Below are 26,498 nucleotides of genomic sequence, written 5' to 3'. Positions count from 1 at the left end.
ATAGGTAACTGACAAGTGAAGAATAGGCAATTTTACTAAGTTATACTGTGTGAGTAATTTCCATATCATTAATCGCTCCATTTTACCAATGTCTTAACTTTTAAAAGAAACTTTTGTTTTCTCATTTTAAATGCTTAACATATCTCCTCTGTGATTCCTATCACTGAGCATTATTTTGTCTTTCCACAAGCAAGGATGTTTATTGTTTTGTCCAGTAACCTTGAGGTATTGTTATCCTGAACCAGATCTGAAAGTTCTTGAGAAGAAAATCAGTGAAACATGTATGTGGATCACACAAAATGTAGCAGAACTACTCCCCTGATCAACATTCAGTGTGAATTCCAGTACTGTGCTAGACTGGAACTTTTCTGAATTCATACATTATTCAAAAAGTTTTCAGGGTATCTTTTGAGTTACCTAAAAGGGTAGTTTGTGATGAAGAGCTTTAGAAGTTTAGTTATGAGAAAAGAAAGACAGGAGAAGACCCAGAAGCTGTGGACACCCAGCTGACAGGAGCTGTGGACATCTATTCTTGACTTCACTGAAAATTCAGGGACAGTAGAATTGACAACAATAGGAGTAATAAGACAGGCTTGAAAACATCATGAAAACACACCCCCAGTAACCAAAGCTGACCATGCCACAGTGAGGTTTAAGAGATAGAAGCTGATGATTATGGTCTGATTTCACCCAAAGGGGAGGAATTACGTTATTACGAATTACAAATTATGTTGAAGCATAGGCTTTTACGAATATACCTATAAAAGTGCTGGCTACAAAAGAGAACACATATTCTATGATTATCTTTCAACCAACCACAAAAAACAGGGAACGGAAATCAATCAGGTTCAATGGAACTGATGACACCACACAACACTCTCACCTGATTCCTAACTTTATTCATGCACACATCGGGTAGTGGGCTATAAAGAAAGCAACAGAAGTCTACAACTGTGATTCAGGGCAGTTAAGAGCTACCTTGACCAAGTTAGTTTGCTGTCTTGTGTATCAGTTTCAGTTTCAAATACTGAGGGCAGGCAGTAGCACTTGCTTAGATGATAGGGAAGGAAGGGTAGAAAACACAACAAACAGCAACACAACAAAATAAATTCATGAGTTCTGTTCCTTTCAGATATTTTGTGGAAGGTATGACTGTGTTCATAGACAGGGAACTATACCTGGTGCTTCAGCAAGTCCCTATTTGATCCCATGCTCCTATCTACCAGTAAAGATTATAAGGAAACCTTTTCATCTGGTATAAGGTCATTGCTTGCAAAATTTATTTGGCACCAGAGTTACAACTTTAAGCCAGCAATTAGACATCCGTGGCTAAACTAAAGAGCAAAGGTTACCTGGTTTAATCCCTACTCTCCAGCTTTGCAACACGGGGTGGATAAATGACGTAAAAATTGCACAAGCTTATGTTTATTTATAATACTACATACCCAGCAACTGTAACCTGGAGCACTTCAGAGTGGAAGGATACATTTTTATAATGCCTGTTTCTTCATTAAGATTTCATCATCCACCTACACTAAAAAGCTACTTCCCCTTCACTTTGTTCTATCTGCTTTTACTCGCTCCTGTTCCTGCATTATTTTTTTAATCTCCAGTTCCCTACTTTACATGCACTCTCAAATTTTAAACAAGCAAAATTTGTGCATTAGTGTGTCCTTTTCATCTATGATTTATGAATGACAGGTTCTTTGGTGCAGCTTAATGGTATGAGAGAGACATTATTTTAAACATTAAAGTGAAAACCATTTACAACTATGATAAGAGAGGTCTGTTGACATTAAACTTTAAAACATGCAGAAGGTAAAGGCAAGTAGTTGCTCCAACAGGTGAGAATACTATGCATGTGCTTTGTAAGGGAGTTTGTTTAACACATGAGCTGTCTCTTTGCTTTCTCTGTTTCACAACCTGTAGGCTCTGGTGCTTCAAACAATGCACCTGGTAATCAGCAGCCACCAGAGTTGGATAACTAAAAAGTGCAGAGGATTCATTTAAAAAAAATCACCATTTCATTCGAGAAAAACTTTTCCTACCATTTACATGAGAAAGAAATAACAATACATAAATAAATCTAAAGAGTTAAGGCTCTTGACACTTCCTGCTCACACCTTTATCACTTTTGACCTGGACAATCACTGCCTTTACTATCCTCTTCCATTAAGTACAATTCTATTGTAAGATGTTGCCTAACTTGCTATGTTTTGTTCAGCTCTGTACAGCAGCAACTGCATTCTGAGAAGCACCAACATAGTTAGGAATAGTAAATAAATACTATCTGTATTTTATATTATATGTATTTGGATTGAGTACCGTTCCTAACAGCATTAGACACATTGATTTAACAGCAGAGAATACTAGAGAAGAGATCTTACAGAACTTCTTTCAGCCTGACTTTAGACCACAGAGAAAATGCAGCAGATTTCTTAGGATAGAACAATTGCAAATTATGGTACAGCTCAGATAATGGGAAGGGTGCATACAGACATTAACTTTCTGCTTGGCAAAATCTTATTGATAAAGCAGACCTCCCACAGCAAGAATGAAAACATGTATCTGGAGCAAGAATGATAGCTGAGAAAACTCTGATTTTATTATAAAAGGGGGTTTTTTTCAGAACTATTTTCATGCAATACTGTGTTATTAGTTGCCTCCATTTAGGTGCTCTAATCAGCAATGTGTGGTGCAGTCAACACACCAGAAGAAAGGGATGCCATCTAGAGGGACCTTGACAGGCTTGAGAGGTAGGCCAGTGAAAACCTCATGAAGTTCAGCAGTGCAAAGTGCAAGGTCCTACACCTGGGTTGTGGCAACCCCAGGCACACCTACAGGTTGGGCAGAGCAGTGACTGAGAGCAGCCCTGCAGAGAACAACTTGGGGTGGTGGGCGATGAAAAACTGAACACACAACAGCAGTGTGTGCTCACAGCCCAGAAAGCCAATGGAATCCTGGACTGCATCAAAAGGAACATAGCTAGCAGGTTAAGGGAGGTGATTCTCCCCCTGCTCTGCTCTCGTGAGTACTTCACGTGGAGTACTGCATGCAGTTCTGGTGGCCCCAACATGAGAATGGTACGGAACTGTTGGAGCAAGTCCAGAGGAGGACCATGAAGATGATAAGAGGACTGGAGCACCTCCCTTATGAAGGCAGGCTGAGAAAGTTGGGACTGTTCAGCCTGGAGAAAAGAAGGTTGCATGGAAACCTCATAGCAGCCTTCCAGTGGCTGAAGGGAGCCTACAGGAAAGACAGAGAGGGACTGTTTGTCAGGAACAAAACAGTCATGATAGGACAAGGAGTAATGGATACAAATTGAAAGATTGGATATTAGGAAGATATTTTTTACCGTGAGGGTGGTGAGACACTGGAACAGTGGCCCAAGGAGGTCATGGATGCCCCAATCCTGGTAGTGTTTGAGGCCAGGTTGGATAATGTCTTGAGCAACTTGGTCTAGTGAGAGGTGTCCCTGGCCACTGCAGGAGGGTTTGGGACTACAGGATCTTTAGGGCCCATTCCAACCCCTTAGCATTCTCTGATTTTATGATTCTATAATTCCAAATTTTAAAGTGAGCTGTGATTAGAGAACGTTGATCACTGATGACAGAAAAAGCCTAATGAATCATTCAAGTGGTTTACATCACTGACCCATAGAATGTAAGACCTGACCTTCAATATGTTTTTATAAAAAGGTAAATATCCATTAAGTATCTCTCAAGCACTCAAAACCAGTCCAGGTACTAACTTTCAATATGCATGGACAGCAATATTTAATTTGGAAAAGAGATCACTTGTTTTAAAGGAGAGATGATGTAAAACAAACAGGTGAAAGAACCTATTAGAAAAATGACCAGCATGACTTACCTTGTAGATTTTGCAATGGCAAAGTCATGATGCCTCCTGCTGCAGCTGCTGCTACCAGTCCTTGGATGTTGGTGAGATTCGCTGTAGGTAGAGTTAGGACGAGTCCCTGTTGGCCCCCCAGCTGCCCAGCCATGTTGAAAGGAATAAGGATTGGCTGATTAAGGGCTGGAGTGCCTCCTGGCATCACCCCTGCTACTGCTGAGGCTAACTGTTGGGCTGTCAGTAGCTGCTGTAAGAAACCACAGACACAAAGCTATTGTACTGTGTATAGCTCAGTATTACACGCTTATAACTCTTCTGGCTTGGGGTTCTTTCATGTTCCATTACAGACATGCGCTGCTTCTGATATCCTAAAGCACACATTTTCACCAACACAGAAAGTTTTGACAGTCTGAAACTATAAGCCTCAATCATGTTGCATGGTAGCAATCCCAGCTGAATTTAGACTGGAAAATTCATTACACATTCACCAAAGACAATTTATGAATGAAAAAAGGCCTAACTCAAGTCAGCCTGCAAGTACCTAAATGCTAATATTTCCCAAATATTCCCAGTTGTATGCTTATTGATAACAACAGAAAACACTATAGCAAAAACTACCAGAAACTTTATGTACCAAGACCTGGAAAGTGGAAGAATATCAAGTATCTTTTTAGAGTATGGCTGGACTTGGATAAAATTGTGAAGTGAGATGGGAAATATTTAAAAATCTCATAAAGTGCCTACACTCTGCTCTACAGAAAATAAATACGTGGCATAAAAGATAATGAAAGGTCTTTACTAATGCAAGAGCTGGGTGACAGGCAGGCAACAGTGTTGTATTAAAATTGTACAAGATTTTTAATATTAAATTATTACACTTATTTCAAAAGTAATGCACGTAAGAAATTCAAATAATTTTACCTCCTAAACATGCAAAACTGCTTATGTTTTATTTTAGAAAAACATACAAAAAAATTAATCTTGCCAAACATGACTTCTAAAACATGCACAACACATATGTGCTCCCTTTTTGTAACACTGAATGCAGCCAAAGAGAATCACACTTTCTGCATTACACAGATCAAAGATGATGACTCATGGCTATTTATTTGTTTTAAAATTGCACATTTCAATTAGTTGAAAGGAAAGATACTGACCTGAGGCCCAACAGGGAATGCAGGATGGGACTGACTGGGTTGGTGCTGGTCTGCTGGACTTGTGTCAGGCAGCACTGTGTTTCCTCTGGTCTCTGAAATCCAAAGAGCAGAGTGACTTTAATATCAAGCCTGGGGACTGCCACATTACCTCCTACTCTGATGTCACATAACATGAAGCTGAAAATTATATGTTAAAGTGCTTTATCAATAACTCAAGCACTCAAATCACTTATCAGCTGCATAAATTATGCTAACATTCATTCAGACCAGTCAACTCATTCAAGGAGTTACAGAAATCTGACAGCAGTGAAACTGAAGATATCATCAACCCAGCTAATGTGGATTGCATTATACATCAATTTACATAGAGTACATGAGCACTCTGCACATGTGGGAACTGCATTTTTTTTATGCTCAGGTGAACATCAGCCACAGTAATTTCTGAAAGCAAAAATTATCTGAAAAACAATGAAGTCACATCTACTTTCTGTCTTAATAAAGCATTTTCTTTTGTCAGTTACTGAGGCAGCAAAGGCTCTACTGTGCAGAATAAAAAGGCACTATGAAAACTGAAAACTGGTATGTTTCCAAATAACAGCTTGTTTTTTAAATTGCAGGTGGAGGATAAGCAAAATTCGGTGAAACCAAGGATTTCCACATTTATTGAGATGATCAATATACAACAATTGAAGTATACACTGGGCACTAATGACTTGCTAAACACAAAACACAGCCCAGCCCTACTGGATTTTGCTGAAGTCTGCAATATCGATTTGAAAGGGAAGAAGATAAATAAAAACATCTTATCAGTTGTAAGAAAGTACCAAGATGTTTTCAAAACCACATCCCAATCCTCCACTTTTCACTGAGTGAAGGGCTTGCACTGATTCACACAGTTTGTCAGCGCTGATGGCATGATCAGGCCCACACTGATCTTTGAAGTTATAAGAATGACAGCAAGTATCAAACGTAGCTGCAAGAGTACTGTGGTCTCTTGTAAATAAAACCCTGGCAATAGCACCAGGTTTGCTGGTTGGTACGATACCTCCTGTTCTGTTATTTTTTTTTCTGATGAGTGGTTGAAATTCTGTTCTAAGTAAACCTTAACAAGATGATCTTTTCCAATGTTTGTCCTATGAATAGCAGGATAATTCAGAATCAGTTTCTTGGTACATCCTTGAGTGGTAAGGAAAAAGGATACGATTCTGTCATACTTATAAATTTTAAAGAGGGTATTATCAGCTCATTTAAAACAAATTCTTTTATATATTCTCCAAGGGGAACAACTTATAAATAATGGAAATGTGGAAAAAAAAAAAAAAGCACCTTCACCACATTAAGGTACAAATAAAATTGACTGCTACATATTATTCAATTGACTTCTCTCTCTACAGCAAGGTGTCAATCATAACAGAATTTTAGAATTGGATTAAACAATAAATGTGCGGAGTTATTATGCAGAAATCTGAAAATCTGATTAATTTGTAATATTTTTGTGGAGGCTCAAAAACTCAGAAATGGATGTTTTTCTGGGAATACTTACAAATGGTCTATTGAAATATCTGATTTGGAACTAATAAAATCATACAAACTTGCTGACATTTTATAAAGATGAAGTCTGTAGAAATATGTTTGGCATTATTTTAATGACCACTGTCATTTAATAATGAGAATAAGCTGACCTACAATAATCAGTGAGGATTCCAACAATTGCCTAATAATGTGCAAAAAGAGATGCAATCACTAAATTTTTTATCTGCAATTTACAAATTTGAGTTAAGTGAAAAGAGAGACATATGTGAGACTCAGTAAAAACTGTTTCTTTCAAATGCATAATAATCCTAGTGCTGCTGCCATCCCTAAGAACAAAGATAGGGTTTCCCCAGTTATAGGTGTACAAAAAAAGCACTATGTTACTAAACATAATTTTTTTTTCCTTTGGTAATTTCCACATACTCTTATAGTTCTTTTTTTTAATCTTGTCATCACAGTGGTATGTGTAAAGTGATATTAGATCAAAGGTTCAATACCAATGAATATATCACTCTCCATTAAGATCAAATCTTATAAATCAATTTTGTTTATGCAATTCTAAGGGGTGAGAATTCTGTCTTTGTGTGTTATTTAATTAATATTAAAACAAGCTCCTGATAATCTGTCAAATCATTAAATTGTCCTATGAAAGCTTTGGGAAAAAAACAAAACCAAAGTCAAATATTGACTAATATTAGATTTTATTTCAATTTCTATAGCTTGAGCTCTCAGAAAATAAATAATAAGTTAGGAAGAAATATGCCTGTTATTTAGTGTTCTTTTTTCCATGGTACAGTTATCCAAAGAACAACTGATTTCTTATATCTGTACCCTAAGGATTTTTCAATATTTGATCTCATGATCTTTATGTAGTACAAGTTGGTTATACAGGACCATCAAGTCAAAATTAATTACACTCTTTTCCTTTTCCATTGTATTAATTGGAATCACTTAGGATTACATTCCTTTCACACAGTTACTCACCACAGATGATCCATTTTTTTTTTAATTTCAGTGCTCAAATTCTCTGCCTGCTGCTTCTAATTTATTTTCCCTAAGATGCAGGCATCTGAGGAAAATAGCACACACTTTCCCGTGCATTCATGGGGTCTTAGATGGCATCCTAAATGAAATTATCCATGCTGTATTCTCAGACTGAAATTCTCACATGTCTCCTGCACCTTCTAGTCCACCTGCTATAACAGCCAGTCGAGTCAAGAAAATGCAAGGGAAAATCTGCCTGCTGGACTGGCAATAAATACAGTGAAGCAAGGATTTCAGGGTTAAGCTCTGTTGCATCACACACAGTGACAGCATTTTTCCTTGCTGTATTCAGTGAGACACACAGGTCAATGCTCCCAGGAAGGCAAAGCAGAGCTAAAAACACCGGTAGAAGGCTACTTTTCCTTTTCTGCCTTATAATGTTGACTGGGTGGATTCCCCTGTTTTCAGAGGACTCAGGACAGCTCTGTCTGTATCTGATTTCTCTACTACTTCTGATTAACAGATTTATTGTTATGAATTTGGAAAAATACCTTCATTTAGGACCAACTGCCCTAAACTGGTAGCAGGCAATTCCCTACATTGTTTCTCCCCTCTGTTTTACTGCCTTTATTTGGGAGCTGATTAGTTACACATGCTGGAATGACCTCTGCAGGTAATAAAATTATTCCCCTGTCCAAATTCCAATCCTCACTAATAAAAATGGACTGTCAAAATCTAGCCTAGATTTCTACTTGTCCAGATCCAGGCCATTACCTTCTGTTAGGCTATTCTTCAACTCTGTCCAGCTATCTATCACTGAAGGAAGGAACCAGGACTCACAGTAGTTCCTGTGGCATTGAGGAGCTACCAGCAGCACCTTCTCTGTTCTCAACTATGCCTTCCAGATACTGTACTCTTATTATATCCACAACTGGTGGTCCACGAGGGGCAGGGAGAAAGCAGTAACAGGCACCTACTCTGGAAAGAGAGCCAATTCTCCTTAACACCATTTGTCCAGGGAAGTAGCTAAGACTTCTCTTATAACTGGGTGCTGACATCACAGCCTAAGTCAATTGCTCAATAGTACCACAGGAAGAGACAAGTGTGCTACTGCCATAGTACTGCCATGACTGTAGGCAAGGCTTTAATATTTAATAAGCAGTATTCATCATATGTGATTCATCATAAATTAATTATGAATTATATAATACATACGTTCACCTCTCATCCCACCAAGGGGCTGGAAGGGCATGACATAATAAAAAATTGAAGTGCACTGTAAACACTGTAAAATAACCCTCTCAAAATAAAATATTATTTAAAATAAAGCTAAGTAAAACAAAGGTAACCTGCTTGTCCTCTTATCAAAGAGAAAAAAACCTCCCCCAAACCAAGTGAAAAACCGTGTTGGGCAATATATGTTTTTAAATAGAGAAAACAACAGGAGAAGCATCAGAAGAAAAAAGAAATTCCACACTCCAAGGCCTCTGAGCCTCAAACAAAATTACAGCTGTAAATGTACTAATTATTAACAGGCTTTCCACAGTTTGCTTCCTTTTTGTTTCTTACGCATTTCAGCAACACAAAAGGTAATTCAGTCCTAAGCGTGTTTATCTCCCAGTGCCCCAAGACAGAGAGGATGCTCTAATTCCCCACTTTACAACTAATGGGGAGAGGGAATCCGATCTGGATTCTCATATAAGCACCATTTAGGCATCCAGATCTCCTCAGCTGTGGTAACTCTGCTCAGGAAAACATGCCAAAACACAAAACTGCTCTGTGACTCCTTGGCTACTGCAGGGCTACGAGCAGTTCTGACGAGGTGAGCCTGCCTGTGCTCCCCAGTATCCTCACGTGGGTGCAATGCCTGTCCCAGCAGCCCTTGTCTCACCCAGTGTCCTATGCTTGCAGGGAACCTGCAGCTGACTGGCAGATGGGACTATACTGAAGAGCATTAAAGGATAGATGATGGAGTTCATCAAACTTGTACATCCAGCTCTGCTCTGGCCCTTCTGTGGACGTGTGCTTGTGCCTGCTCAAAGGCATGATGCACACTGGCATCTCTTCTCGAGCTCTGCACCGAAGCTCACTCAAAGTCAATGACCAAACCACAGCATAGGACTAGTCTCATCAGATGATCTGGATATGGTCTTCAAAAATTAATTCAGTATATCTCATATTTGTATCAGACCCATGGAGATGCTGTGCTGCCTCTCTTTAGTACTCAATTCTTTTAAAAATAAGCAAGATCAAATTTAATAATACTAGATTTTCAATAATCAAAAGAACACATAAATCCTTCTGAGATTTAAGCAAATATTTTAAATGAAGCAACATTAATAAAAGAATACAGCATTTCAAAGAACAGCTCATATTAAAATCTTTAGATACAGTTCTAAAATGTGACATTAAATTACTTGCATTTATCTCTCAGTTACCATAACAATAAGAAATCAAGAGTAGACATTTTCTTACTCACTAAGACAACTCCCAATAAAGATATAGCTTTGAGAATGAACTCATTAAAGTAAAAATACTGCCTGTGAGAAAAAATAGTTCTTACATTTTAAAAACTAATAAACTCACTGTCTGAGCATGTAATATAGCTGCATTTAGATCAAAAGCAATATTATCAGGAGAAAAAAAGTAACTTTAAAAAAATTAAACAGACTGACTGACAATTATCAAGTATGGTGTGTGAAAGTCCATCATCTCTGATTAAAGTAACTCATCTCTTCATTAAATGAACCCTTAACTGTCAGCAATTATACCAAGAACAATCTTGTTGAACAAAATTTAATAGCTGAAAGAAAAAGATGCAACCGATAATGAAAAAAACCATAACATTGCTCCCAAACAATCTTCATTCTGCCACAAACCACCATATGATGGTTCTTAATTTCACTATTTTCATTTTCCTGCTGCCTCAGAGTTTGGACATGTAGGGAGTAAGCCTTCACAAATCACCTCATTGTAAAACCTTAGTAATCAGATTGCTACACAAAATTTCACAAACACATCTAAATTTTACAACACTTGCAGGAGAGAAAATCGAGATTTTGTGCTGAATCCAGTTTACATTGGTATTATCCTATAGTTATCAGAGGAGATATTCCTGTTACTTCAGCAAAAAAAAATCAATCTCATAAATTGCATTAGAATAATGATTCATCCACTGAAAGATATGAATTTAAGCTTAGACTTTTCATATTTAACTTAATAGTTAAATAGTTGTCTCCTTCCAGCTCATGACTAAGATGTGGCACACAATTCACTCATTTGAACTGTATAAAACTGGTCTAAGTATCAGGTTATCCCACAGATGATTAAGCAATTCACATTTTCCTACTGGCATGTATTTTAGATTCTAAGCTTTTATTTTTAGACACCCTCACAAAGAAACACAAGCAAGTAGAGATCTGTACGTTTGTAGGATTACTACCAGCACCTCTTAATTCTGAAACTTAACAGAATTGCAGTGGTACATGTTATTATTTTACTGTTCAATCACTTTAGCACAACATACAAATACTGTGCAAATCTTCCACAATGTCAGATTGTGTCAGTTTACATAACTCTCATTCTGAATTTTTCCCTACCAATGTATAAAAACCTTCTAGTTTACTTTTGAAAATGTTTGTGGTGTGATAAAGAAATGGTATAAATTGATTTACCATATTGACATATATGTCAATGTAATATTCTGTACAGAAATGCTAAAAATCCTACATGCAAAATGGATTGAATTAGACAGCAGAATGAATAGAGTAGATTTGCTTTACTGAGTGTATCATTCAGTACTTTAGTAAAACACCACGGTTTCATACTTATCTGAAACTGCCACACAGTTGGAACTACAAAGCTACTAAAATCATCTGGAGAGCTCAAAATCATTCTGCCAGTAGAGCACAAAATGCCATCTCTGCCTGGTCCCTGGGGATACTTCTAAAGGATCTTCCTCCACAAGGCACATGAAGATGCTGAAATCACTGTCCTCATCACTCGTATGCACAGAGCTTGGTTTGTGTTTATGTACCTGCATCTTTCTGGATTAGGACTGATAAAAACTCTGTGACTGTTTATAATGATAATCAGACTAATTAAGTGATTCATATTACAGATAACTTCTCCTGGGCAACCACCAGTTATATTTACCACCTAACAAAAAAACTACCAACGTCAAGGCTCAAAAATCACGGATAACTCCCAGTCACAGATAACACCCCAGTTCTCCCAAGGCCTTCAATTTTCTTCTTTCCTATCTTTACTTTTGTTCCTCTTTATTTATCTCATCTTTTCCTCTTATCCCCAAGATAAGAGAAATTTTTCCTTATTTGTGCCAATATGAATATTCTTTCGCTTCAGATATTTCACACGATAAGTGTTGCTACTGCAGAAAAGGTGGAGGAATATAATTGCAAAAGTGTGTTTTTTATTCAAAATAGACTCGTTCTACTTTTCTTCACCTCCTAAGTACAGTGCATAAAACTCTTTTGTTAATGTTACATACATTTTTTATGAACTGGACCCTTCATATTGAGAGTTCCAGTTTCTTTTATACTGTGTACATTAGCACAAATATAATCACATTAGGGTCACAAAGACCCTATCAGTTTTACCTGAATTCATACAACATTTCATACTCACTGTTTGCTGTTAGTGCTGGTGAATGCAATGATGATAAAGGTTACTTACCAGAAGATGGACAGTTGAATGCATTATTATTTCATGTTGGGCAGCTGATCCCTAGCTCAGAAGGGCAGGAGGCTTCTCTAAATTAAACTTTCCTTTCTTTCCATTCCTGGAAGCTTACTAAATGCCAAAGAGCGAGCACATTAAAGAACATCTATTTTGGAACAACTCTTACAGTTTGCCATCTTTATAGCTGTCTAAGGTCTCTTTATAATTTTTTACAGCATTCATCTGTGCATGTGATTTTTGTTCCTAATAGGGAAGAGGGCAAGCTTTCCACCAAAAGCCCAACTTCTGGACACTCATTTTCCCCATCTGACTCCTGAACCCTTCCTCCAAATCAGGTAGAATATGAAGATATCTTATAATGACATACATTGCCGTTTGCCTGGGGAACCTTGAACAGTCTGCTTAATATGTGTTTGGCTGTTGGTTCTACAGGCAATGCATGTGGATGACCTCTGGCACACAGGAATTCAGTCTTCTGGGTGGAAAAAAAGGGTAGTATGCCTGACACGCTTTGCTTTTTACAAGTTATAACAATAGACTAATTTCAAAGGAGAGGGCACAGGTAGGTGGCCAATGACAGAAATTCAACTCACAACTCTGACAAGGGATTGGAAAGAAAAAGCTGTAAGATGGGAAGCAGGTTAACATAGTATCCTATTGGTCCTACGAGAGCCTGTTTAAAAATTCAAATCACCTATTTTGTTGAGAAGAGAATATCCAGTTAAGGAAGAAAGCATTCCATTAAATCAAGTAAAAGCACCTGGCAGCAGAGTCAGCATTCAGCAAAATGTGACCCACAATATGTGTAAACTCCTACTGGAGCCTCCTGAACAGCAAGTATGGTAAAGCAAAGGTGGTTTAGCTCCATCGCTATTGAGTTCACTGTCTGGTTTCATCCCTGTGGTGTCTTAAACAATTTTACACTCTCTGCTGTGGTCTTTACACAGCCCTGTGGGGCAGCTCCATCAAGTGTCTCATTATAGGTTGTTCAGCTGTTTGGACTTTATTGAGACTCTTGAAAGAGCTGTCCCACAGAGCAGTGTCTGGTAGGAGTCCAGTTGAGATCCAGGAGGAAACCTTAACAGTAGCAGCAACTCTGTATGCAGGAGACCACACTCCTAGATCAGACTACATAACAAAATTGGCAAGTCTTCATTATAAACCTATTTAGCTGCATATGTACCTTCAGAAATTCCTAGCTACAAAAATACAACAGCCTTTCAGAGGCAACCTGTGCCATTTGATATCTGCAGCAGGTTCTCATGGCAGGGCTCTGCAGGGTGAGACATTATTTTAAATTACATTGTTGGCTGGGAGTTGCAGAAACTCATGGTATGTATGCCTCCAGATCTTGTAAATCCTGAACCAAATTAACTTCTCTCTCTTCATTATTGTTTGAAATCAATTGTAGTGGCTATTTACAATAAACTTTTGACAGGAATTCCCAAACACTTTCTCTGTTTTCAAAGAGCATTCAGTCTGCCAACCAGGTCTTGCAAACTATGTCAAACCTTACCATTACTAAACCAAGTTTAAATCACAGCAAGGGCTTTTGGTTCACACACGCACCCTTCCATTCTTTCCCTCCTCCATTGGCCAAAAGCTAAAAACATAAAAAATAGCTAAAGAACAACTAGCCAACATTATCATTGTGTCTGGATTTGAGCAGCTATTTGTCAGTCAATGATAGTAAAACACTCTGTAGCAGCCAATAAGATGGTCTTTTGTACACTGAAAATACACTAAAATATCTGCAGAGAAAAAAAAAAAGTGGTTTAGAAACATTTGGATACTGTTCCTATAATATGTTGATCTAGCCTTTATGTGAGTCAAACTCCCACTGGATTATAAAAGTGTTGGATTAGTTCTCTAGGAAAGGTTTAATAATAACAGGACAGGTTAAAAATCTGTACATGTAAAAGGTATATATCCCAGGACAGCTGAAGAGCATGAAAGATCTCCTGGTTAGTAGAGCCTAGTCACGCAAGACCTCTTTGTAACAACATGCTGAGAAGGAAGCAAAAAGAAGCCACACAACTTAGCTTTGCTGAAATAGCAAGTGGCAGGCAACTGAGACACATCCTAACAGGATTAAATTATATGGAATACACAAACTGTTTCTAATCCACGTCAATGCTTGTCTTCACATACATATATAGCCTCTCTCTACATAGATACATATATTTAAACAAATCAGTTTCTACATCACCTTCATTTTCATATTATATTGTTCTGTTTATTTTTTCAGCATTACAGTAATTGAAAAATAACTACTGGTAAAAGATACTATTAATTTAAGTGAATTCATAGTGTGTTATGTCAGTAATAGACTTGGGTAACGCTATTCTCTTATCCTTTTTACAAAGCATTATTTTATTGTCCTCTCATTTATAAGATTTTACTTCCACTTGGAGTCGAGTGAGGGCTTTGCAGAATTCTATTATATTGTTGTCCTGTCATTATTCTAACTCCATTACACACCAACAAAAAACCAGCATCAGCTTCCATTTGTCATATTATTTACTTAGAGGATAATGTCAGATCTCAGACTACATGTATGTGCCTACTAAACATAATTTGGATTTGGGCAAAAAGTAATCACTGATTCCTTCTAAAAAAAAATGGTTTTTAACTATTCTCTAAGAGCTCTGGCATCTGACTTTGACCCCTGCAACCCTTTAGAAGAACCCAGCTGTATGTGCAGAAGTAAGACAATGTTTAAAAGTACATATAGACAAAGAGATTTGAACTTCTTTGTCCATGCTCCCAGCTGAGCTGACAGAAGCCAGTCCTGGTGTGGAAGCCACACAGCTATGCTCACATGGTGCTCTACAGACACACACTGTGTGCCTCTCTAACCCAGTTGTGTTGCTAGTCTGTACAGAGAAGCTGTCTTATGTCTGGCCACAGTGGAGCATAGAGAACCCTGGATTCACCTTTCCTACAAGTCAGATCCTTTGGTAGCCAAAATGTGGTTTAGCACACCTGATGTGCTTTATGGAATTGGAATGCTGTTGCCTTCCTAATATCTTCTTTTAGTGCTCCCAACCTTGAGGATATGCAAAGGCAGCCAGGGCTGGTTTGAAATAGCCAAAACTTCCAGTGTCTGTTCTTTATGGCTGCCATAAATGAAAGAAAGATTAGGTGTTCAGCTGGCAAAAGGAAGATTTTGGCTTAGTGCCCAGCCACTCCTCAAAGACCTTCACCACTTTTCATCTCACAGACAGTGTTGTTGGGTTGTCAGAGCATAGAGGAGTCCTGGACCAAAGGAACATGTCAGTTAAGGTGGTTGCATCAGCAGGTATTGCCAGCATGCCACTTCCTCCAGTCACAGAACCACAGGATGCAACAGTTTTTAATTCAGTCATTGTGAAGAACACAGCTTGTATGTGCTAGTGTGCTTTGGACATGTATTGTTGTAATAGCATTAAGGTTTTACTTAATGCTGTTCTAATGACTTTCCTCCAAAGAGCATTTGTGGATACCACAATTCCCTAAATGGTAACAATGGATTAACATCAGCTTGAGAAGTGCAAGTCTATATTATTTATGAAACTGCAATTCCACTGTAAATAACGCAGCTGTTTAAATAATATGTATCTATATAATTGAGTCTTCTGTATACAAATAAATAAGGCTTTATTGCAGTGTCAGAAGTTAACAAACCAGTCAATAAAATCAATAACTCACTTTTTCTTGCTTATATATCTAACTTTTCTCCACCTTTCCTATGTTGTCTGTTTGTTGTGTTTACTTATTAACACTCTGAAGGATATATAGCTCCTATGATATTGTTCAGTAAATAGTGATCGGAAGAAAAGTCTGAAGAAACACCACCTCAGTGATTTAATACTCTGCCTATTTATTGTGTACTTTAACATGTACCTGTCTGGTATAAATCAGGGAGAAAGAAAATGTCTTGATCAATACATCATAGTGTTATAGATTTTTAATGTGAATGATTATTTTAAGGTCTAAGTAAATTAGGTTCATATTGATATATTTAGCTAAAAGTTCTCCAGACCTGGATTGCACTATCATATAACCATTGTCAAAATAGCATTACCAGATCACAACACTGAGCTGCTTATGCTTCTCTGGTTAAGGTTGTGTCAGCATTTCCATTATGCTTCACATTTTTCAAATATTGATAACTTGGCTGTAAAACTTGCTTTGGTCTGAAACTTGGTGAACCAGAAGAAAGATTCTACAAATCTTTACTCAAGAAAATTGGCCATTCTATTTCAGCTTCCATTATCTGGGTTCTGCCAGGTTACAATTCAAGGTCAAAGGTTGTGAGCCTGGTTGCTTTATTTTCTTCAGGTCCCTTTAAGAGGATCAGGTCCCTTTAAAAACATTCTTGGAAGAAAAAGACGTATGGAAGGACTCGAAAATAAGGCTTGATTTTTTGATGTGATTAGGTCTCTAACTCAATAACCTCTTGTTTTCAGTACTTCGAAGAAGAATTAAAATTAACAGCAAAGCTGTTGCAATGTAAAAACTAGCCGTGGGGTATATGCACTAAATTTTGTTCCACTAATTACATTTTCTTGTGGGTTTTCATCTGGGATCTAGCACACCTCCTAAACAGCATAAAATTGGGAGGGCTCCAAATGAGCCATTCTCGTCTATCAGCAGTACAAACATGCTCACAAAAGCTATATTAATATGTATGCTCCATACAGGCTCTTTATTCAAAAATATTTTAAAAGATGTCATGCTGGATAAATATAATGGCTCATCTGAGGCCTAGAAATACTTTGCACACAGCAGAAACAAATTTGGGCAGCATTTTTCAAATTGAGTTAAGTCCTTAATGCACACCCACAGGCTTACTTAGACTTATAGATACAATATCTTTTTCTTTCTTTATCCTTAGCTAGCTGAGAACACGATCTCTTATCAACAAAAATTTTCCTGTTCTGATGCTGCTCTCTTGGTTCACTGCTGAAATATATCCTAAATCTTTATTTGGCTTCTGGATGAAATTTCTGTGGAGCACTGGTTGGAGGGCAAATGCAAGCCCTTTCTGCATGGCTCCAGCAGGCTACAGATTACCTGTGGAGAAACACAGGAGGTGCCAGTTGTACAACAGTATCCTCTGAGTCCTTTCTTTCTGAAAAATGACCACAGACAGGGTTTGCTCAATACAGCAGAGGGTAGCAACACATTCCTACACTTTGTTAACCTACTCTTGTAAGCAGTCTCACTAAGATAAATTTTAGCATGAAGCACCGGTGATGCTTCTTTATGCTCCTGGGTAAGACCCCCCTGTTCATAGACACTTCTCAGGTCTTGGAGAGGTTGCAAGGTTTTACAAGGTTTCATAAGAATTTAAATGTTTCTTTCATTTTACACAGTTTTGTTTGGTATGGAAAAAACCAGGCTCTGGCAGTGCACAGATGCAAATACACAGTTAATAACCAGTGATATCTACTGTGAACAACATGAAAATTCCTTACATGGAAGTTACTTTCTTCCCCATAAGTTTAGTTTCATGTCGTATAATAACAGAGACAAATTGCAGCAGTAAGACACAGGCTTCCTATCTTATATTAAAGTAGGAGGTTTCTTTACAGCGTCTCTGAGTCTTGCAAAGTTTGAAATCTTAAGCACTGGATTATATGACAGTGCATGCGTCCTGACTTTTCAGGATGGCATAAATGGTGGTGCTGTGTTGTGTCATATGCTGGGGCTGGAGGTTATCACAGTAGGCTGCAAGCAGGAATGCTGTGCTTTCTCAGGGGAGCCTACACTGCAGGTGGGGGTCTCTAAGCACAGTCCTTGCTTGTAACACTTCCATGCTGGGACACCTCAGTCCCAGAGCAACCCTGGCAGCCCAGCTGCTCTGAAATACCAATGGGCTAAGCAGGAGAGCACTGTGGTGCTGCTTTGCAGCACGGAAAGTGCCAGGCAAGGGGTCAAGCAGCACAAATATCTCCTAAGTTCTCCTAAGACACAAGCAGCAGACTTCAAGGCTGATGGGGAGCAGCGTGGTGGAAGGGAGTTCATCTAGCAGCATGTCTGCCAGCTCTTTCTGGTTTTAGTAGGGGGTTGATCTTTCTGCATCAGGTTTTCTAGGGATAGTTCCCCAAAATATTAGGTCACTATCATCAAGGCAGAGTCACTGCTGACTTGATCAGTTATTTGAGCATCCTATACACTGTACACCTCAGGAGGAGGACCCATGGTTTGGAGAGTGAAGGCATGGCAGCATTGGCTGCTGCCTACCTACAACATCAGGTAGCATGATGAGTGTAACCTCTGTGCCTGAGCTCTGGGAACTGAAATAATTTCATATCAGAACTTCAGGCTGACCCACTGTGGGATACACAGCTCAGGGAGTAGAAAAAAAAATGGTTTAATCACTGCAAAGAAAAGTGACATCATTTATGTCTCCTACTAGGTTTTAACCTTCATTCATTTCTTTTTGAAGCACAGAATTCTAAAGGGTTGGCTCCTCTTTCCTGCTCAGCTTCTCCTTTTTCTGTGCTGTTTTCCTCCTCTTTTATGAGGATCCTTGGACAAAACCACTGAAACAGTGACTTCAAGAATATTAAAAATATGTGGGGCTAATTTCTTACGTTTTTAAAGGCAGAGTGGCTCTTGGAAAAAATAAATCTCAAATGCAGTATATAAGGCAGTTTTAAACACACTATTTTTTCTGAGAATAACCTTGTGTTTGGAATAAAAAATATTTTGCATTAAAGTGGCAAGAGTGGAGGAAATCCCAGTAGATAGTGATAGATCCTGCTACTAACACAAGGGCTTAAAACATATCTGGGAATCCTGAAGGCTGGAGGCCTCTTACACTTCACCCTCTCATACTGGAATAGAAAGTAGAATTTCCCCATTAGCAGCAGCTCATCTTCCAAGAGTACTTTCCTGCTCCACGAAGATAAATATTTTCAAACACAGTATCATATTCACACTCTACTCTTCTACTTACTAAAGCCATAAATACCTAAATATTTCAGAACTATAATATAATGCAATAAGATTCAGCATAATAGCATCCATCAGAAAGGACAACTTAAAAGAAAAGCATTGCATTTTCTGTATGAAATGATATATAATGATCATTGCTTGCGAATGGATCAATCTGGCTCCAGTGGAGCAGCTGCACAAGCATTCAAGACACCAATAGCTACAAGATACTTTTCCTCCCAATATCATCTCATTTTACCCCCCTAAACAAGGCTGAAAGTCATACTGAAAAAAAAAATCCAAAGGCAGTTTTCTTCCCTGCCACCATTCCTGAAGTTTTTGATTTTACTAATAATTCCTAATTGGCTAGCAAATTCCAGTTGTAACACACTGAGTCCAATTACAACCACCACAAATCGTGGTTTATATAGGTTTACAATGTTTGGGAGTTAAAAGCAGACTCTGGGACAAAACAACACATACGTAATTTGTCCTTTTAAAGAAAAGCTGTTTTAAGATCATTTTGCCATTTGAATTTTATACAACTGATGGGAACAATGCAGGTAGTTTAAAGTGTCATTGTCATAATTCTCCTCTTTTAATATACTTTAAATAATTTCAATGAAACAGAAGAATCAAAACTGAGTTTTCGTATTTGGAGTCCAGATTTCACTGAACTGCACTCCACCAAGAACCAAATAGAGTTTTCCACCACATTTCTACCCTACACTTTGACAGGTAACTTGATTCCAAATCAATATTTCAATTGAAATAACTCTCCCAGATCTTTAATATGCACCAATCTGGCGTTATTCTCAAGAGGTACTCTTGAAAGTTGCAAAAGGTCATGACAGGAGTGCTATATACCAAGACATATGTCAGAGCCATGCTTAATCGTCTCTTAGTCCTCACTGTATTATAGGGCTTTTGGTTTCTGAATCTCAGGCTTTTCTGGAGCAGATGTGGAGTCATTTATACAATCAGCCTAAGTATAATAGCTTGGTTTTTATGGATCCCCAAGTGCACAAACTGGAGGCTAAAATCCTTTTCCTACCTCCTCTAGGAAATTCATAGGTTCTGGGTCCATTCATTTTTCTGAACATATTTGATAGCTTGTACTGATGATACAACACAAAACTACAGGGCATTCCTACTGTAGTGCCAATGAACATTAAGGAATTATCACTCGCTTTTAATAAATGACAAGAAATACTAATGATGTAGTAATAGCAGTTGACAGCATTATTAGCATGAATATTTTTCTGCTCCGTTTACCTCGGGGGACAATTTCACAGAGATAACAAAGGCCAAGAGTGAACTGACATCCCAAACTGAGCAGTCAAATGTGACCCACAGCCAGGATTTTTGAAAATGACTCATTTATCTGCCAGGCCTGTACAGTTTCCTCCTTTCCATGTGCTACCACAGAAACAAACACCTGGGAACACATTAGAAGTGACAGCCCTCATCTTTCCAACTAACAAGGTCTGTTTTAAACAGCCCAGCTCCACAGCCAATTTTGTGTCAAACTCCTATTCTCTACATAGAGCAGTGAACACTGAATAGGGGAATGCACCAAAGCAACCCTTCTGGCAAGGATTTTCCTTGGTCCATTCCCTCATCTGGCAGGACTGCAGCAATGCTCTCAGGTGGATGTTGGAGTTTTGTAGATCCTATTGTCACATAGTACACTTCAACAATGCAAAATGCTTAGGCATCACTACCATCCCCTAGGCTCAAAAGCTTCCACAAAACTACTTTGCATCCTGTTTTTCCCAGGTCCATTTCTTTGGCATTCCCTACCATTTATAGTCACAACTATTTCAGGCAGTGCCCCTGTGTTACCAGGTAACCATCTACTGTCACCTGAAGGGTCGTCACTCTGTCAAGCTATAAGGGTCCATTTGCACAGAAGACCCATGACAGTCTGTGTGGGAACACATTGTCTGGCTACCCTTAGAGTCATTGGTTTGAATTGTTTTCTGCCCAGTATGCCATGAATAAAAATAATGAAACCCAACATTTACTAGAACTAATATAACTAGTAACATGTCTAGTTTTTACAGCTGTCAGTCGTTTCAGCAGCAATGACGGTGCTCAGTGAAGACTTTCCAGTCATTTGCTTACTACGGTTTAAATTTTTGAAGGACTTTGTATAGCTCTTTCATGTGTGAATAGGCAAATCCTCTGCAATTATTTTCCTCTCAAAGTTCTCAGCAAATATTTGGTTGAGTTTTTATTTTGTGGTGGTGGTTTTGTGGTTGTTTTTTTAAAGGCCAAGTCCAGGGGTGATAGATTTCTTCCCACATTTATATCCAGTTGACTAAATTCAGCTCTCTGACATTCATGCAGTTCAGCTCAATACAGGAGAGTTCCAATGGATCACTCAAAAATATGAATCCTCTGAAAGTCTGAATGTCCTCCAGCTCTGTTGGCAGTTTAAAGATCTGGTCCTGACATGTTATATTAAGCAGGCAGGAATCTTTTAGTATTCAATTTTAAGCCTGCACATTTCTGCCTAATTTCAGTATAACTAGTCACATTGCCAATATGTACAGGCACGGTGATTAAGTGATAGCTAAACAAAACCCCTTCTGTGTTCATGTCTTTGTGCTTAAACATCATGTCCCCTGCAAAAAACTTGAAGGTGCAACAGCATATATTTCTGCACATAGTCCACGTGTCTATGAATCTGTTTCGGTATGATGTGCTGGCAATCCCTTTCATTGCACCTACGTGGTGCCTCAGATGTGGTATATCTTCTTATCAGCAGGATGGGCTCCCTGAACTGGTTCACCACATGGGTTCAGTGCACAAGGGCAGAGCAGGGTCAGTGTGGCACAAGGAAGTTTTAACAGCAGTACTGCTAAGATGTTCATGGCTACTTCTGCAGAAAGCATTCATCTTTGGGTATCTACTGATGTGAACAGTTCAAATACATACAGTGACTTACACTTTCAGTATATTGGACCAGTTATTTTTATGATCCTACCCCTAAAAATCAATCCTAAGATATTGTGCTCTGGCAGGCAGAACCGGAAATTACTTCAAGTAACAAAACATACTGAAGACCTTGTTTTCAAATTTTTGGACAGGCGCAACATAATACAGTTGAAAAACCATTGTACAACGCCTTTGCATTTTTATATGTTCACTCCAGAGGTAGGAAAGCTTGACAATGTAAGTATTATACAAAAATTCCTCTTCTCATTGAATACCACTTGCTTCCAAAAAGCAGTGCAGAACCCTGCAGAGGGTATTTCTGCCTTCTTGCACTGAGGAGAGCATGCGTTGCACCAAAAGCAAGCAGAGCTGGTATGTCCAGACACGCAAAAGCATGGATTACTCAGGCTGGCAGCATGAAACATTGAGCTTGGAAATGAACCTGGCAGCAGGCCAGGAGATAAGATTCAGAGTAGCTCTTTGTATTCTAATACACGTGTCTGAATCGATGCTCAAACCAATAGACTCCCTGCAGTCTTCCTCGACACTTTTGTTTGTTGACATGTTGTTCAACTTCATGTTGGCCAACACATTCACCCTTCTCAGCAGGAATCCCTACAGATTCCTAGGGAAGTTTTCAGTTCTGAGTGCTTAACAATTTTTAGACTTTTCAAGCTTTCCTCTGTTGATTAAAAATAAATAATTTAATACAAGAGCATCTAGATGATTTAACACATGCCTATTAGTTCAAATTGCAATTTGGATCCTGAATTAGATAGATCTGTTTTACAAATATTTTTACAATATAAAAATATCAAATAATTTCCATAGCACATTTGACACAGCACATCAACTTCATGTCATCTTCTAATATCAAAGACCAGGAGGAACATATGAAAACAGTGCTATTTGCCAAGGTCCCAGAAAATGCTGAACCACTCCCTCTGGGTCTCATAGGAAGGATATGAGCCCCACTTCTGACTTAAATATTTCTTTAGACATGCTCCCATCATCCTTGGAATCTGGCAATTCCCTCTTATAATAAACTTATCATGCATTTAAAAGTGCCTTGGTTTCCAGATCTGTACCAGGCACTAGCAGACAATTCAAACGAGACAGAGAAACCACCACTGTTTACAATCAGCTTAACATGAAGAAGATAATTAATGTACTTCCCCACCACTGTTAGTCACAGTGAGAATAACTTGGCAAAGCAATTCAAGTGACTAGCATTATCAAACTGTGTACAGGTCCCTTTTGCCACCTTGGTATATTTACAATACTGTTCTGTGCCATTCTTTTCGGAAATTTTCTTGTGATTTCTGTTGCATGGCTGAGCTGGTGGGAATTGGTACCCATGTCCTCTGAAGGCAACGATCCTTTTACCCCTCTGCCTTCTTCCCCAAATCTCCCTCAACTATCTCTTTGTCCTGCTAACAGGAAGATGAATTTATTTTTCGTGAAGATTTCATGTACACTTAATCTTGCAAATCTAGTTTATCACTGAAAACTATTTCCTGAAAGTCAAAAGTCCTCCTGTTGGATAGTAATGACCCAATTCTAACCATGATCAGGGAAAAAGACACAAAAACTTATTTTTCTTTGGCTATTTAAGAAATGTGTAAAATCCTCATAGATCTCTGATGGCCCTCAAATTAAGACTCGTCCATTTGTCTTATTCCCAAGAGAAGCCAGACAAAGCTTAAACAGAAAAAAAATAAGCACACATAGTAGACCCTTTTCCTTTCTTTTATCTTTTACATAGATGTTTCTCCCACCTGTAATCTAAATTTAAAAAAAAAAGCTCAAAAAGTTTGGAAGTCTAGATGCTCTGCAGTCAGACACAATGAGATATGGTTCATATCCAACTTACTGTCTGAGGACCAAGTTCTAGCAACCTGAAACAACAGAAAAGTTCGTCTCTGTCTTGAATCTAATTGTTTAGACCAGTAAAAAAGGGAGAAGAAATTAGATGTCCTCCACCTATTTCACTGATGGAGAAACTCAGGTGCAAAGAGCAGACTGACCGTGATCTTGCCCAAGATTAACTTGTCCAAGATGATGCAACAAATCCATGTCAGAATTGGAACTGACCTTTCTTCTGGAGCTGTTTTGTGCTCAAACCTGAGCTCAAATGAAAGCAAAAATCAACCACAAAACAACAATAATTATTATTGGCAGCTGGAAAAGTAGAAAACTAGCTTGTGAGGACAAAAAGTTGTACTTTGAGATAAATTCAAGCATTCTTCCTATATAGTTTCTACCTTAAGAATATCAAGCTGTGGAAGCCCAAAACATTCTGCACATATTGATGAGAAACTGCAAACAAGATATCTTTAGGCTTTTCAAAATAGGTGATATTTATAGTGTATCCCAAAAGGGCCAAGTGTAGCTTTTAGTGAGATACAGCAGTCTTTGTAAGTTCTTGAATCCTCCCTGTGTTGCCCCTGTTTTTCCCTTAAGAATAGATGAGATTCCTCTCTTCTTGAGCCATAGAGCATTGGCTGGATTAAAATTCTTTTCCCTTTATCCTCTCTCTCTTATCCAGTGAAGTACATGAAGCACTCTGATGAGTGGACAAGATCATTCTGTAGTCAACCAAGGTATTTGTCAAGGGACTGAATTTAAATATGCATTATTTGCAACAAAGGAATAAAGCTATGAAAGGTTATTAGAAAATTAAATGCAGCTATAAATTAATTTCTATAATTACTATTCATTAATATTTAATATGTTTATATAAAGGATAAATCTCCTCAATTCCCCAGGTATCCTGCATTTAATAATGTGGAAACAGCTTATCTCCTTCCTGTTGCTGAGACTGGATTTGCAATAACTAGTAATGTTAAATGTATTTTTTTAAATCAATAATAAATAAATACATAAACACTTCCCTCCAGAATACTCCTGATGTTATTTACAAAATTAAAAAAACCCCACCTACAGAATGCCAAGGGACCTCATAACCATTTCATTACTACCCTCCTAATTGTACGTGGTGGAACTGCATAATCAGTTTATTGAAATTGAAATCTTTGGAACTGATTCTCCCTACAGACACTAACAATAAGCATCCTGTGCAATAACAGAGTACTTAATGTAATATAAACATTATATGCACCAAGCTTTAAACATCCCTTGCCTTCACCTGCTGGAATTGGACATTTTTAACACTCTTGTGTTCTGCCTCTGCATTGAATCAAATATCTAATTTACAGACTGAAAAATACAATATTCCCATATTACAATAAATAAAAGAAGATACCTTCAGAAAACAGACACGCACACACACAATTGGTATAAGGATAAGCAAGACTACATTTAATAAAGTGGAAATAAAGCAGACCCTTCTAGAAAATCTGAATTATTTTGACGCACAATATGAAAGAAATTGTTTCTGCTTCCCACTGTGTCCCTGTGCCTCTGCAAATAACTAGGCTGATACTACTCAGTCCGAACCCAACTTCTACTTAGGAAGGAGACTTTACTCTCATGAGTAGGTCCATTCATACAAACAAAAGTATTTTCAATCAAGTGTATACCAAGATATCAATATGATTGCTCTCTAAAGAAAAGAGGTTCATATTTTAGTTTGCAGGATTAACATGGTAGCAAGTAACAAAAAGACTAAGAAACATTCACCTGCACATTCTCAAGTCAAAAAAAACCCTCAAAGCCAAGAAAAAGGTTGTACCTTTATCTGCTTTCATTTTCAACAGCAAATAAAAAAGAAAGCTGAGGTTTTACTATTATTTTATTGTTACTAATAGTGTTTCAAAGTTTTTTGTCCTCTTTATGGATCAGGAAAAGGTTTTTTTGGGAAAAACTCTAGTTGATAGGTTTTGATAAGATCTTTTTCAGAGGCTTCTAACAACATATTTAGAAAAGCCTTTACCAAACAGGAGTTTAATACTTCACTTAAAGAGGACTAGCTGGTTCCACTAATATTTCCAACAAATAATAATAATAATAAAGTAGAAACAGATGAACATCCTGAAATAAATTCTAATATCAAAAAAGAGTGGAGAAAGTTGTTTCTTCTCTATAGTTCTATTGTCAATGGCATGTGAACATCTTAAAATGCCACTTTCAGTTATCTCATCTTCATAAGGTTTTATAAGACACTGAAGAGAAAATTGAGAGTAGGGCTGCCAGATATTGGGACTGCTCAGTTCTCTCGTAGCCTTTACCTAGACTCAATAGTGATGGTGCATAATGCTATGGTGTCACAACCTGTATGGGACTTCACAGCCACAGCCAGTCAGCAGAAGTACCAGCTCTGCTTCAGAACAGGGGACTCCTGAGTTAAGCACAGCATTTTGTGACACTATTTTAAACTTTTTGAGGACATAACAGCTTTGCAAAGATCTGCAAGGCATCAAACAGGCTATTTGGAGCCAC

At 38.0% G+C, this 26,498-nt stretch overlaps 1 protein-coding gene across 11 annotated transcripts in view; it reads right to left on the bottom strand.

Moving 5' to 3' along the window:
- The window catches only part of POU6F2 (POU class 6 homeobox 2), a 329,766-nt gene that overhangs the window by 177,317 nt on the left and 125,951 nt on the right, over window positions 1-26,498 (bottom strand). For 10 of the 11 annotated variants that reach the window (XM_050320054.1, XM_050320028.1, XM_050320062.1 and 7 more), the window contains 2 exons: window positions 5,010-5,101; window positions 3,871-4,099 (listed from right to left, as the gene is read on the bottom strand). In XM_050320054.1, the coding sequence (XP_050176011.1) occupies window positions 3,871-4,099; window positions 5,010-5,101 (321 nt within the window). The remainder of the gene's footprint in view (window positions 1-3,870; window positions 4,100-5,009; window positions 5,102-26,498) is intronic. The other variant, XM_050319985.1, reaches the window with a different exon arrangement.

Source organism: Myiozetetes cayanensis, unplaced genomic scaffold, assembly GCF_022539395.1.
Source record: "Myiozetetes cayanensis isolate MyiCay16 unplaced genomic scaffold, myiCay2020 scf1, whole genome shotgun sequence".
NCBI lineage: Eukaryota > Metazoa > Chordata > Aves > Passeriformes > Tyrannidae > Myiozetetes > Myiozetetes cayanensis.
The sequence above is the reverse complement of the archived record's forward strand: the minus strand, read 5'-3'. Positions and strand labels throughout refer to the sequence as shown.